General features: G+C 36.2%; 2 protein-coding genes across 7 annotated transcripts in view; both read left to right on the top strand.

The window, feature by feature from the left end:
* Positions 1 to 6,988, top strand: ak4 (adenylate kinase 4). Of its 2 annotated transcripts, none has more exons than XM_026264962.1 (6): positions 1 to 218; positions 437 to 595; positions 1,775 to 1,894; positions 2,626 to 2,798; positions 5,284 to 5,402; positions 5,546 to 6,988. In XM_026264962.1, the coding sequence occupies exons 2-6, from the start codon at positions 454 to 456 to the stop codon at positions 5,670 to 5,672; spliced, it is 681 nt and encodes a 226-aa protein (XP_026120747.1). In that variant the 5' UTR covers positions 1 to 218; positions 437 to 453; the 3' UTR covers positions 5,673 to 6,988. The 2 variants fall into 2 exon arrangements, with proteins under 2 accessions (XP_026120747.1, XP_026120740.1); XM_026264955.1 differs by having other exon boundaries at positions 3 to 214.
* Positions 6,989 to 7,544: 556 nt separating this feature from the next.
* The window catches only part of dnajc6 (DnaJ (Hsp40) homolog, subfamily C, member 6), a 30,034-nt gene continuing 21,818 nt past the window's right edge, over positions 7,545 to 15,760 (top strand). For 2 of the 5 annotated variants that reach the window (XM_026264913.1, XM_026264902.1), the window contains exon 1: positions 11,658 to 12,063. In XM_026264913.1, the coding sequence (XP_026120698.1) occupies positions 11,871 to 12,063 (193 nt within the window). In that variant the 5' untranslated portion in view covers positions 11,658 to 11,870. Of the gene's footprint in view, positions 7,994 to 8,217; positions 8,383 to 11,656; positions 12,064 to 15,760 lie in introns of those variants that run through there. The other 3 variants (XM_026264918.1, XM_026264924.1, XM_026264909.1) reach the window with 3 other exon arrangements.

Genomic DNA, 15,760 nt, shown 5'->3' with positions numbered 1-15,760 from the left:
AAGGGCGATGCTGTACCAGAGGCTTTTAAAATAGGGCGTTTATGTTTCTCCTCCGTTCATTTGCAGAGAGGAGACGCTCACGTCCACATAAAGAGCGAGCAGTAGGCGGTGCATCAGCGAAAGGCTGCTCACTGTGCTCAGGTTTAATGAACAGTGACAACGGGCTCCAATTTCACCGTGGAAATAAGAGTTTAATAGTACAGTATTCTGTTGGGTAGGTAAGTTTGTTTGTTGTTTTTGACCTATAACTCGCTTCGTTTTGTATGCATTATTTGATGTTACATGTCCCCACCCCTCATTCTGCACTGAAAATCTGTTAACAGAGCTGTAAAATCTGAATTGTAATGCAAACGCGCACTACGTCGCGTACTGCATTAAATCAGTGCACGAGTTGCATGATTTCACGTGTAATGCTGGACTCGTTTGTTGTAAACAGGGCAGTTCATTGAGAAAATGTCCAAGTTATTCCGGGCTGTTATCATGGGTCCGCCAGGCTCGGGGAAGGGGACCATATCGGAGAGGATCGCGCACAGTTTCGGCCTGAAACATTTATCCAGCGGAGACTTTGTTCGAGAAAACATCGCTGCGAAAACTGGTGCGTGCTCTTCAAAAATGTGCAAAATTTCCTTGACTATGGTTAGCTTTGGAAAGCCTGTCGATGCTAACAAATGCTAGATAGGCATCTCGCTAGGTTTTGAGACACGGCCACTGTTGAACAAGGGATTCGTTGATCATATGAAGGGGCGGAACCACTGTTGTGCTTTACATGTTAAAATTAAGAGTTTATCGATGTTTTACTTCAACATTTGATCCTTCCAGTTTGGAATATGTGATTAATAATAACCTAGGGCGTCATGATGTGTGAGTTCATGTGAGGGAAAAATGCCTTAAAAAGTTGCCATGCTGGCAAGATGCTACTCCACATTTCTGTTTTATTGCACTGTTGCTATGCTCACCTCCTTTATTATTTTCATGCTAATCAACATATTCTATACTAATTAACACATTACTTAGAGTAAACTTTTTATTCATGCTCAGTAAAGTTATCATAGTTGGCAAATCCTTTTAATATAAAGCCTTAGGTTAAAAAGAATGTAGCTTTTTTAAGAGAAAATTAAGACTTCTGTAAATTTTTGCATTAACACATTTTTCCCATTCATTCTAAATGTATTTGTGCATTAGACTTTGAAAGCCAAAGACATACACTAATAATCAATAGTTGTAAGGTTGTAATTTGTGTAGTGACATTTGGACCCTTATCATATTTTATTATTTTTATGCTTGTAGTTAAAATTCTAAATAGAATTATTGGGTGTCAGTGTCTCAAAACTCTCATGTGACTGTTCCGATCTATTACATGTGCATCTTAATAACACAAATCATCACAATTAAAAGAACCAAAGACTTAAACTTCTTCAGTCTGTGTGCGCTGAATTTATTTAATACACAAGTTTCACAATTTGAGCTGAATTACTGAAATAAATGAACTTTTCCAGGACATTCTAATTTACTGAGATGCACCTGTATATGATTAACACTCTAGTTGCTGGTTAAAATCATATGATTAGTAATTGATTAGTCTCAGTTAAAGTTTATTTGGGCATTTTAAATAGGAACATAAGTAGAAAAAAATATATTAAAATCTTATTAGCTTCCATTCTTGCAGAAACGTCATAGAAAGCAGCTTATTAAAGATATGTGCACTGTAAAGCCACAGGTTTGATGATTAGTATGATGATTAAGATGTGTGTTCCATTCATTGTCGTCTCTGCAGAGGCTGGTATTCAAGCCAAGACGTATATAAAAAAAGGACTGCTGGTTCCAGACCATGTCATGACACGTCTAATGCTGCCTAGATTGGAGGAGATGACCAAATACAGCTGGTTGTTGGATGGTATGGTGGTAAATCCCATTTAATACTTGATCTTTTTGCTATAATATTTTTTTATTTGTCGAAGACTTAGCTAAAGCTTAATCTCTTTAGGGGGAACTTTGTTAGGGAACTTTCATTTCTTCATTCAACTGAAACTCAAAACAGTTAGTAGTGTTAGGAAGTAGGAGTATTGAAAATGTCTTATCTTTTATTGCCTATTTCCATTTGAACTATAACTGATTACCGATTTGTGAGACCAGAAAGTCAAGATGTAACCGATGCTAGCTTTGAAAGTCCAAGCTCCTAAAATAGAATGATAGGATATCAAACATTGACTGAAAAGATGTGCAGCGTGACCTACAAAACAGGTTTAAATATTCTTGCTACATGGAGTAAAACTAGTGATCCTTTACTGCAGAACTTTAAACATTAAAGATGAAACTGCAAAGACTAATCCTAAAGCTTAATATTGAAGTAGACTAACAGAAAATTAACTACACTCAGTTATAAATAATGAAAGTAAAACAGTGTTATACCCTGCACAAAATAAGGATGTAAAATTGCAACACTGACATTTATGTATAGTTGCGAAACTACACATTGCAACTAAAGTGACATTTCAAAATACTATTTTATAACCGAAAGCTTATATTGTAAAATGTTATAATCGAATAAGAAAGGAAATGTAATTACTCATGTGAATAATCCATTTTGGCCTGTATTTGAAGTCACCTTGTGCACTCCCTTTCCAGGTTTCCCTCGAACACTAGCTCAGGCTGAAGCCCTGTACAGTGCCTGTGATCTGGATGTAGCCATCAATCTCAACATTCCTTTGGAAACGCTGAAGGAAAGGCTGCGACATCGATGGATACATCCACCCAGTGGCAGAGTGTACAACATGTGCTTCAATCCTCCCCGCGTCCAGGTGAACATTTTAGTCTTTCAGCTAACTTTGTCAAGATTCTCCCAAAGTTAAAATAAAAAATTTTGAGTAACGGTAACAGAATGTCTTTTCAAAGTTATCTGGGTTTTAATAATATTCTCAAAATGCTAGCATAAACATTTTATTTATACATTGATCATACATTTTTTTTCTGAACCGTCAGAAACTATTCAAAATTAACTTTGCTATAATGTTGTCAAAATTATAACATGGAATGTTCCCTCAACATTCATATAACCTAAACATTTGTTAAATGACAGTTAGCAAAACAATTTTAAGAACATATTTTTGTTAACTGGATACATAGTAACATTAAAATAGCAGAAATTTAGTAGGTTCTCTTATATCATTGTTTCTGCAAAAAACAAAACTCATTCCTATTCCTGGATTCTAAGGAGCAAACATTTAGATGCAGTGGAAAATACATTGTAAATGTACTGAAATGCAGAAATGCATTGTAAAACCTTGTAACCTGCAACTGTTACAGAAAATGCTCCTGCATAGCAGACCCCTGAACCAGCTCATAAAGTTCTTTGAAATTACTTCAAAATTACAACCAGGTCTTTTGAAGCAGGGTTGGATCTAAACCCTGGCTGATAAAAACATCACAGTAATCCACAAGTAATCCATGTTTCCACTTCCAGGCCATTAATTAACATCCAGTGATGTAAAAGACTGGGTGTTTGTAATAGACTAATTAAGATGTTTTAATTAACTTCAAACCATTGCTTCAGAGTTAAATAAAAATATAAATCCTCTATCCATAATATTTCATAAGTAATAATTGAAAGTTGTGACATTTGCCAAGTATGGTAGCCCATACTCAGAATTGGTGCTCTGCATTTAACCCCTCCAAGTGCACACACACACACAGCAATGAGAAGTGAACACACTGTGAACACACACCCGGAGCAGTGGGCAGCTATAGATCCAGCGCCCGGGGAGCAACTGGGGGTTCAGTGCCTCACTCAAGGGCAATTCAGCCATGGGTATTGAGGGTGGAAGAGAGCGCTGTTCATTCACTCCCCACCACCTACAACTCCTGCCAGCCCCGAGACTCAAACCAGCAACCTTCGGGTAACTCTCTAACCATTAGGTCACAGCTGCCCTGAAGTCTTGTTTGAATCAGGGGAGAAATATGCATGGGTCATTTTCCTTTTCACAAGTGAAAACAGCCCAAAAAACAATTCAAAACAAATATGTTGGTGGGTGAGAGGACCACGGGGATGATGTTTCTGCACTGGGGCCCGTTCTTCGTACGTCGCTTATTACATCCGAGATCAAATGACACATCCAAGATGATATCATCGTGCTAATCCTGATCCGGCTAATTGGGTTCTTCGAACACACCTGTTGTGTATGATTAGTATCGCTGGATTGAGTTATCGGAGATAATTGCGCGTTCATGTGTTGGCTTAAAAGGGGATATGTATCGATACTCGAAACCATGATCAGCAGTGCAGCGATTGGCTGGTGGCAAGACGCCAATGTAATGACGTCATATAATTTAAAACGACACCTGACGAAAAACTTGACAAATTTCTGGACTTTTATAAGGAAACAGCCAAGCAAACAAAACTACATAAATGTTATAATAGATACATGAAACAGATAATAGATACATTTTTTTATTATATTAGAATTTTTTAATGATTCCCAATTATTTGGATTCGCAATTTGTAATAGTTGTGCAGTCTTTACATTTTTATTTCAATGTAGAAATTATCTATTAATTTCATTTTATATTTGGACAGATTTGTTACGTGACATAGCATGTGTGTAAGACTCTAATACAAGATGAAGTAATAATTTTATGACAAATAAATATTTCAGTGAGTAAAACTGGCTGTGTCTATAGTAGGCTGTTATGGAATACACAGCATTTTTATATTATTTTTAAATAATTTTTTAATGATTATTATTTTAAATTATTGTCCCTGGATCAGTACGATACTCTTGTAATAAAGTAGCGGTGGTAGCAGACATATTTTGAGTATCAGTTCTGGTTGAAAAGAAGCGATCTAATCCTGTTTACATGAAATAAGCCTGCTGCCGAGCAGGTTTAAGCTTACGGACCTGTTGCTATGACAGCAGCTCCGGGATGAGCTTCGAAGAACCAAACGATCCAAGATCATGCCAAATCGACAAGATTCAAATCCAGCTAACTGAGTTAGCGACGTACGAAGAACAGGCCCCTGGAGGAAACTATATTATGGATTATGGACCGGCATTTTATCAAGAAGTGATGGTTTAAAGTTAAGTTGCTGTTTGTTTCTTACGAACATGCACTGCAATTAAATGAATTACTTGTGGATTATTGCGATTTAGTTTTTATTAGCTATATTAGTTTTTGCAGATAATCCATTGGTTATACATCCTCATTTGTAAATTGCTCTGGATAAAAGAATAAATGTCAACATACACAATCAAATCATAACAGTTTTGCTAATATCTGTTGTGTTTACAGGGGATAGATGACATCACAGGAGAGCCATTGATTCAACAGGAGGATGACAGACCCGAAGCCCTGGTGGCCAGACTGAGACACTACAAAGATGTTGCCAAACCTGTCATAGACTTTTATAAGTAAGCTCATAACTCATAGGAATGACCTCACATTTTGAGTCTCACCAAATCTCAACCAGTGTGATTGTAATGTCTTTCTGTAACTCTGATTCAAAAACCTTGTGCCCCCGTTTACTAAAAAGCATTGTAATTCTATGTTAAAGGGCTAAAGGCATCCTGTACACATTCTCAGACACAGAGACGGATCTGATCTGGCCGAACATCAGCACACTTCTCAGCACAAAGATCCCCGCCATCCAATCAGATGCTCGATGTGCTTCAACTCACTGAGGGAATCATCTGACAGTCTCAAATCAAAGACAACAGGGTGGCCTCCTCTCAGAGGAATAGTTGATTGACCACATTTGGTTTCCAAAGATTCCATGAATTTTTATCGTCGCAACTGTCCATTTGTAGTATAGTATTATTCATTGTACTAACTTTGATTATTTCAGTTCCTGAAAAGTTTTCATACATTTGAAGAACTTGTTGTCTGCTTCTAGCATTTGCTGAAATCTGGGAATCAGTCGGGGGGAAAATTCAACTTATATCTTACAAGTACAATAGTTCTTAAAGTGTAAATGGTTCCTAGATTTGCACAAATTTTATATAGACATGATTAAATCACATATGATTAGTGAAGGGTAGACGCATGTGACCTTGGGTAAGTGAATGAGACACTGAACTGTTCAAGCATTCCAGTGAGATTTAATTATTTCTGAAGGGGCTTTACTTTATATCCTCTCTGTCTGTGATGTTTACCTTTCTTATATATTTCATAGCAGTGTTACCATTCTTCTATATACCATAAAAAATGCTATAATTATTTTTATGTGTTATACAAGCTCTGTAATCCAAATATGCCAGATAGGCCCTATTCTGAAGACCAGGCTTTATTCTCTGAACTACATTGATAGGATGTTTAACTGTGTGGTGGTGGTGGATGAGGAGATACCCCCTGACTATGTAAGCACTTTGAGTGCCTAGAAAAGCGCTATATAAATGTAATGAATTATTATTATTATTATTATTAAAAGTCAAACCAATATATGAGTAACACTTTTAGCAATGGCAATATTTAAGTAGAATGTGATAAAACAATACTGTACCATATCAGATAATCTTTAAACACAGACTTCTTTCGTAAATACTGTTCAGCATTGCATTTTTAAAAGCTATATCTGGGAGAGCCGTTGATAGAAAATAATCTAATGGGGTAAACTGTGACTGTTCAGCCAGAACAACAGCGATTTATTTTTTATGCTGAAGATTAAAGCACAGACTTGATCAAAAGCCACAGATTAAATTACAATTAGATTAAAAATGTTTTACCCTGGAACAAGCTGAAGGAGTGGTAGGAACACATGACTTTATAGTTATCAGCCTATCTTAATTTCTCTCTGTTTATTTTTCTTTTATTCTTTCTTGCTTCCTGTTCTCTCTCCCATTTTCTGTTTCAGTCCATGTCAGTCTTACATATCGGACAAGACGGAGAAAACACACAAAATATCAGCTTCTTGTTGTGCAATACCACGTACAACTGTACAAGAATTTACACGCTTGAGCTTTCCTTTTTTCCAAAGAAAATAAACGTATTTTCGCAGAAATTTTGAATGCAGTCTTTTGGTTGAAAGTTGAAAAATTGAATTCTTATTAATTTTCACAGGAATTTGTCTTTGGACCTCCACAAGTGGTATAATTCACATAAAAACGTATTCACAACACATAAACAATACACATAACATAATAATAGTAACGTTAATTAAAATAAACCGCTAATGTCAACAATTCAGTAAACGAATTGATAATGGAACACACACACATAGGCCCTATATATATGTACAGCCAAAATATATGTAATGATTATTTATTATTATTGTTATCTTTCTGCCGGTAAAAACGTCTTACGTGGCATCTGCCCAGCTTTTAGGAAGGTTGTCCTCTAGGGGTGGGATGCTCTGGCTGGGGGCTGGGCGTATATGTGTAATAACGTGTAAAAATTCTACTATGGCGAAGGCTTGCCTCATGGATATTAATAATGTAAAATAATACACTCTCCCATTTGGACGTTTCAGGACGTTTGCCGCTCAACGTCACCATCATCTAATTAATATTCAGGAGCTCAGTCTCAGCCATAGTAGCGCTTTATTATTATGTCTATGGCAGAGACCATCTGCGTCTGTAGTCTGTGCGCGGATCACGGAAGTCCACAATATGACACACAGCTAAAATATCATCATCCTTCCCATGGAAAAAAATAATAAATAAAAATAGTCAAGTCTGTCGCTTAAAATAAAACTAGAACAAATCAGCGATATTTGACTCCAATTAAAAAGTGCATATTTTGTACAGTTAGAATAATTACAATTGTTTAAAAAAAAAACAGGTATGTATGTTTGTTAATCTGGATCAAAGTTACGGTCGAAAGGTGTTGATTCGATGATGCTGAAGTAGCTCTTCGTCACTGCTGGAAGAATTTGATCGAGACGAAGCACGATTCGCTGGGACACGCGCCAATCTGACCTTTGACAGCCAGCGGATGACAAATGAAAGGTCAGCGTTTCTGACATCAGCTGGGGGGCCTCGGAGAATGAGAGACAGTGCATCGAAAGGTAGGAGGAAAACACTGTTTATAAACCACTGAATCTATGTATTTTTAGTAGCTGTAGTCATGCAGCAATGAATGAGACATCTTCTATGTTACGTAGTGAACTGTTATTAATATATAAACCGTCGTGGCTGTTGTGATGTCATAATCAATCCCGAGGTTGGATTTTTATCTTTCCCTGCATTGCTAAATAAGTATTACGCTTTATATGGAGACATAGTTGTTTTATTTAGATGGTCTTCATCATGTCGTCATCGCTGCAGCTTTATATCGCGTTTGAGAATTTTTATATGACGATGGACCTGTTTTAAGAAGCAATAACCCGAGCTCGAGTCACGACAAGCAAAGCAGGTCAGCTGATCTTGATCGGACGCGTTTCAAGACTGACGCATAGTAGGTGATGGTTTACTAATCATCATCGCTTACTATTATTATTTATTCAGATGAACCGAGATTTCGACAGAAGATGAGACCGTACTGGAAAATCAAGTTTTAAGATTGTAGATGAATTGGAACATGGTAGATAGTTTTTAGATGGTCTAAGATTGGCATATTAGCAGGTGCAAGCCGGTCATTTAGCTGTTTGACCAGCTAACGTTACCATCGTCCAGAAAAAGCTGTTATGATCTCTTATGTGTTATTATTTTTTGTATTTGTTACCTATGTATGTATTAATTATTCAATTTATTAATTTATTAATGTATATATGTGTGTATGTAGCTGGCTAGCTAGCATTTCCAAGGTGCTAATGATCATCTTAGACCAGAGAAAACCAGATAAAACACAATATTTCCAGCAGGGTAATAATATATATATATATGAACAAATGTAGATAGATAGATCTCCAATATAAAATCTTATGGAACATATTTTTAAGTAATATATAATAGCTAGTAAATAAACTAATAAACACATTCAGGGCAAGTGAGAAAAAAAAAATCTGATAACTTACCTACAGATTACTGTTAACTTGATCCACTGATAAGCAATGATTAAATCCACTCTTCATTCATGTGATCTCATCTGATCCATCTTCTCTATGTTTAATAGGAAAACAATCACAGAAATTTGATCAGTGACAAGGAAGGTGTTATATTGTTTGATTGTTTTTAATGTGTAAACTATAATACGCTCAAGGTCAGTTTATGATGGTTTAAAAGGTTAAGGGAAATCCTTTGCACAGTAATGGAGCTGTGCAGAAGGGTGCACTCCCTGCCTCTGTTGCCATGGATGCAATATCACGTCCTTACAGTTTCTGCTTTACATTAGAAAGTTTCTCATGACTGATGATGTCACATATTAATCAGCTGAATTTATCCAATGTGAGTTTTAAATTAAAATAAATTAAATTAATGCATTGAGCAGACACTTTTATCCAAAGCGACTTACAGTGCATTCAGACTATCAGTTTTTACCTATCATGTTTTAAGCCTATTCTATTTTTTACCATCTGCAAAGAACTATCTGTTTAAACTATAAGGGTTCCCAAAGGGTTAATACAACCGTAGTAACTTCCTTTTAAGCAAGCTACTACAATTGAAGCTTTAATTATGTTAAAAATTAATCCAAACCCAGCCATGAATCCAAGTCCACGTCACATTTAGCCAACATATTAACCAAGATACTTTGTGGTCTGAGTGTCACCTGAATCACCTATGAGGCATGTTAGCTTCTGTCAATGGTTTCATAAAATTTGTCTTTTAAACATATTAAAATAAAAAGAGAAAATAATTTCCATCAGTCAAGTTTTGTATAAGGTACTATATCTGCCTCTAGGTTATAGAGTGAGTTTTCTTTTTAAAGACGCTTGCAACATTAGGTGACAGATTATCAGACATTTACAAGTTACGGGCCTTGAAAAAGATCACAAGATGTGTTAAAATAACAACCTTGTGTGAGTGTAAGATTAACTCCGACAAGCCATATGGTTTTCTATCAAAGCCTGTTTCTGCCAAGAGATTAAAAAAAATAAGGATAAAAAGGTAATATGACCTCATTTTTTTTTATTTGTGAGATATAAACTCAGCATTCAGTTTTTTTGTTCTTGCAATTACTGGTTTACATCGCACAATTTAGTTTATATTCCACAATTCTGAGTTTCTCACAATTCTATTCTAATTCTATAACAATTCAAAAAATAAAAATCTGAATTGCAAGGAAAAGTCAGAAAAAAAATCCAAATGTTGAGATGCAAACTCAGTCCTGGGAATAAAATAGGTGCATTTTTTTTTTTACCCTGTAGCAGAAGCAAGCTTTTTAATAATAATAAAAAACTGTTGAACAAAACTTGTGTATTGCCTGAGATACAATGATTGCTATTCTGGCTGTTGGTGGGGCTAATGTGCATATGCTTACCATTATCTCAGCTGATGATTTTCATTTTATATAGCCTCCTGAAATTACAATATTAACATTCTCTTGACCTTCAAATAGTACCAAGGGTTTAAAGCAACATGATCTTATTTTTTTTTAAGTTTATATTACAACTACAAGTGTCCTCCAGCTGACCCCAGGTAACTTTTACTGATTTTTTTTTAAATAACAGTAAAAGTAAAAGAATGAATTGGAGTTAGCATTAAGTTGGTAATTAATGGCAGACAGCAACCAAAGCCTTTCTCTTGGTGACACTTCCTACATGCTGTGTTCTCAGTCTCACTTTTCTCAAAGGGTTGCCCGGACTTCAGCTCTCTTATGAGAAAGCATGTAGCCACAGTGGATGCCAAGCAAGGGGGCTGCATGAAGGGAAGCATCAAGTTGCTCAATTAGAGATAAATCATCCTACCAGAGAGGAAGTCTTGGATTGCCTGACTTCCACTGGCAAAGCAATAAACACTATATCAGGGTAACCTATAGACTAAAAGGCCATAAATAGCGTATTTTGTGTGCAACTGCTCAGTACAGAAAGCCTATGCAAAAACAACAACATTTATTCAGCACTGCAGTGCACAGAACTAAACAGCCATAAAAGTACACTTGGGAAGAGGGATTTTTACCTTTTACATGCTAAATGTGCATGCCTGTATTATCAAGTCTTAGTGTTTAGAAATGACTTAAAATTGGCCAAAATAGTTATTTAAAAAAAACAAAAACAAGAAAGGGGTGATTTATTAACAGTCTGCATGCATGTGTAGATTCATTGCAGATTTGGGCTGTTTTAGATTATTACAGAAAAAGGAATTCAATTTATATAAAGGTTTTTAAATTAAATTTTTATTATTTATTTATTTTTATTCATGACAGTTATGCACATTTCCCTCCTAAATATTAATTAATGTACTGGAACAGTTTTTGTTAGTTTGTGTATAATTATATTCTAAATGATGGTTCATATTACTGTATTATAGTAATATTTAACAACTTTTATATTAATTAACCTCATACTATACAACTTTTACTGTAATACAATGATGATTTTTTTTTTTTCAAATTAAAATAATGACAACTCTAAATGTGCCTAATTGTTGAGAAAATAATGTAGCAATGCAAAATAAAAAACTTCCTTTTCGTGTAATTATTATCTATTTGCCTGTGTCACGATGGCCGTTGTAATAACGTTTGTTAATATGATCATTTAGGTAGGTTATAGATTTATTACACATTTGTCTAATTGAAGTAATGAGATACAGAGCAGGCACAGGATGTGGACAGAGGGTGCAGAGTGGGATGTTAACTGGCTCCACTGATTGGCTGCTGGCTCTGTGTGTGTGCAGCGTAGTAAATGCGGCGCTTGATGACACACCGCCCTCTTTTCTCCTGCAGCTAGAGGCCGTATGTAGCGGGACATTATTCCCTCCCTCCGAGCTGTCCCACAGAACATGTGCATTCCCCTAGTCTCTTGAAATCGTCGTTGTCGTACGTCTATGTGATTCCCAATTGTGCTCATGAGCCTGCTAGGTGGCTACAAGAAAAAGAGCAGTTACGATGGCTACGAATCTTTGCAGCTGGTCGATAGCAGTGGAGACTTCTGCACCGGGGGACGAAGCGGAGGAGGCGGCGGTTTGACGGCAGGGACCCTCGGCAGCGTTAAAACAGGCCCCGCGCGGCAGGACGACTACAGCACCATGGACAGCTCAGGTATGAAACCCGTGTCGATCGACCGGGTGTCGCTCCTTCGTCTGACACGCATCAAACAAGCTGTTCTGTGTTTTTAAGGCATGCTGCTTTCCCTCAAGAATCCAAGGTGGTGGATTAAATATTAGTTGGCGATATCCGCCGGAAGCATGTGTGTTCGTGTGCTGTGTCATGACAACTGATCAAAGTCACAGAGCTCGCGTATCGGAAGAGCCACTAACTACTTTGATTGTTAGTTGATAGATGAGCTATTGGAATTCGAGTATTGTGAACCAGATATGTGACCAAAAAAAGAAAAACCTGTCAATTTGATTGAATTTCAAGATTTATACGTAATCCGAAAGCTGAATAATTAAGACTCCCATTGATGCATGGTTTGTTAGGATGTTAGCGATGCATATATACTAATATATTTTTTCAGTTTTGATATATTTACAGTAGGAAATGTACAAAATAACTTAATGGAACGTGGGTCTTTACTTAATATCCTAATGATTATTGGCATAAAAGAAAAACCTATAATTTTGACCCATACAATATATTGTTAGCTATGGCTACAGATATACCTGTTCTACTTATGACTGGTTTTGTGGTCCAGTGTTACATATATGTGTATAAATGACATATGATATTGACTCAAACATTGATGTGCTATGCAAGACCATCAAGGGATTGCTCAGCATTCTTTGGACGTGCATTTCGTTGGGTTTCTAGCGAGCTGTTTATTGAGTAGGATAGCAATGGCTAAAAAAAAGAGTTTGATGTCTGTATTATACTGGTTGCTGCTGTTTTACTGCAGTGATCTGGGTTGAAAGGTGGCCATCAGGACTGAGACACGAGGAAGAGCTAGTGTCAGGTGTTTTAGTCCCAGCTGATGTCTGCTTCAGTCTGGGGTTTTTGCATGTGTTTGTGAGAAAGAAAACTTAGCCTTTATAGACTATACTATAATTGGTTTTGTTAAATTTTATACTAAAAAATGAGAGCTGTGAAACCTATTAAAAAGTATTGTGTTTTGTTGGTCTAAATGTACTGTATTAGGTTGATTCAGGAAACTAAATATAACCAGTTCATTTAGATGTTTTTGACCTATTAAAAAGCACAAAAAAATTACACATTGCAATATTATTTTAAACTTATTTAAACATGATGACCATGTAATAATAACATACAGATGCTACAAGCCAAACAAATCATGCTAGATAATGATTAAATCATAATAAATGACATCTATGTCTCAGAATATGACTAATAACATGAATGAAGAACACATAACTTTGTAAATTAAATCTAAACAAATGTTATTGATTATAAGGCGATACAGTGTAAAAACCCGCCATAAAGACCTATTTCTACCTGATATGACCCATAAAATAGTTTCATTGGTAATAATTCTTGTATTTAGGTTGATTTACCAATATTAAATAATATTTTTGGTTTAAAAACAGCCAGTTAATACCATTTTTATGTTACCATTTTTCTAGTCTTTCCATGATGAAATCCATTTCAGCAATGTTTCACCATTAAGTATTTTACAATTATGCTAAACTTGTCTTTAAAAACAAAACAATGGTGTAGTTAACCAATAGCTTCTTCTGTCTTTATTCAATGTTCTGACACAGTGTACTATAACAGTAGGTTTACATCATGAGGCAGGTCCAGCTTTGTGTTGTGGGATTTGTTTTGAGAAATTCATTGCAGTGGCCATGTTTTCAGCATGCAGTCTAGTCATAGTGAATTTAGAGTGTGAATATAATATTCACTGTTTTTAGAGAAAATACTACGCTTATTACGCGCTTATTCAAACTTCTGTTCATTTAGTTCCATAATTATTCCCTTTGAATTTCATGCGAGAATTTTGAATGTTTTAAAATTGCTGCTTGAAAGGACAGTAGCTTTGTTTGAGCCTGTAGGTGATCTATAATTGAAAAGGCAGTCGGGTCTTGTAACAAGACACAGAAGCACACAATTACACACACAAACACACACCGGGGGCTGCACGTCAAATAGCCTCTCTGTGACTCAATGCTGCTGAATTAAAAGGACAAAAGAAAGGAGGATTGTGGTAGCGATAGCGAATAAAAGAGGAAATGTGTTAGGAACCAATTCTTTTATATTACAAATGCACTGATCTGATCTTTGTGCTCAGGGCGGCCCCCTCTCTCTGACACACACATACAAGCGCTCTTGGGCTCTTTGTGCGATTAAAGGGACATTGGTAGGAGTTCAGAGACTCTGGGCTCTGTGAAAGGGTAGCCTTGGACTTTGAAGTCGACTGCGCTCCTGCATATTTGCTCACTCAGAATAGAGCTCCTCTGTACCTTCATGGCAAGTCTGACAGGAAGCCCACACTCTGGCTGGGCCCATTGTTAAAGCAGTGCCAGGCCATTCTGTTCTTCTAGATACAACAATTTGAAGGCAGAAAAGTGCTGACAGCGTCTCTTTTTTGGAAGTTCTTCTCTGTTTACTGGTTTAATTGAGGAAAAAAATGTAACATCAATAAATTATTTTTGCCTATTATAATCTGCATGTGATTACCTTTCCCCAGTTTGCCTTCATGTTTGGTTACGCTGAAATGCAGCACAGGAGAGCAGTAAAGACCTAAATATAGATTTTTCTATCCATTTTCAGTTTATCGCTAACATAGACATCAGTGTTGAGAACCAAATAGCAGCAGTTTAAAGATTTTCTAAGCACATCAGTGTAATGGTATATGAGTAATGGTATATGATTTCACCAGTGTAAATATACACGTCAAAGTCTTCATAAACAGATCAGAATCATCGCCATGTACTCTAAGATCTCGCTGGTGGTTTGAATCGAGATCACTTTCATTTCATTTGATCAGTGGACTCTTTCCACAGGTTGTATCATTACAGCAGTAGGTGATTCATTCTTTCAGTTAATTAGTTCAAAATCACTGATTTATTCAATAACAAAGCAAGCGAGTGACTCATCTAAGGCTGCTCCGATCAGAATTTTTAGAGCTGATCTCTTCGAAGCCATCTTCTTAATATGTAGAATAATTATTTATGGTGATACTCCAGTCAGGATTTTAACAGACATTCAATCAGGGCCTGAATTTCATTTTTGAAAACGGGGGAAATTAAGTGGCTCTTAAGTGACTCTTAAGTGACTTTTTTTGAGAGGTGTAGTTAGGCATTCTTTTAGACATTTTTCAAAAATAAACAATTATCTCACCTAAATGTTTGATCATGCAGTTTTGTTTTTGCAATGGGGCAATTTTTGCGCTATGTATTGTAGCTTACATACAACACAGTCCTGGGGCCGTATTCATAAAGAATCTTAATGCAAAAAGTAGCTCCTGGTGACAAAATTCTAAGAAAATTCTTAGAAATGTGGGCATTTGCTCTTAAAAATTAAAGAAAAAACCCTAGTAATGAAAAAAGTAATTCAGAAAGCATCTTAACCCTTAAAAGAGGTCTTAAGGTCAAACTTGTTAGGAGCACAGACGAGGACTTTTAAGAGGCTTAAGAGTTTCTTTAGCAGAGAAGAAAATGGCAGAAAGACGAAGAGGCAGAAGAAATGTGCTGCAGACAATGGATGACAGTGAGTTAATAAGACGCTATAGATTAGATCGTGCAGGGATCATGTTTGTGATCTTATTCGAGACGTGCTAACATCTCCGACACAGCACAGAAATCCCATAGCGCCAGAAAATTAAAGTAATCACTACATTACA

The sequence above is a fragment of the Carassius auratus genome, chromosome 6, assembly GCF_003368295.1.
Source record: "Carassius auratus strain Wakin chromosome 6, ASM336829v1, whole genome shotgun sequence".
Taxonomy (NCBI): domain Eukaryota; kingdom Metazoa; phylum Chordata; class Actinopteri; order Cypriniformes; family Cyprinidae; genus Carassius; species Carassius auratus.
Note: the sequence above shows the minus strand (reverse complement) of the source record. Positions and strands in the feature narration are given on the sequence as shown.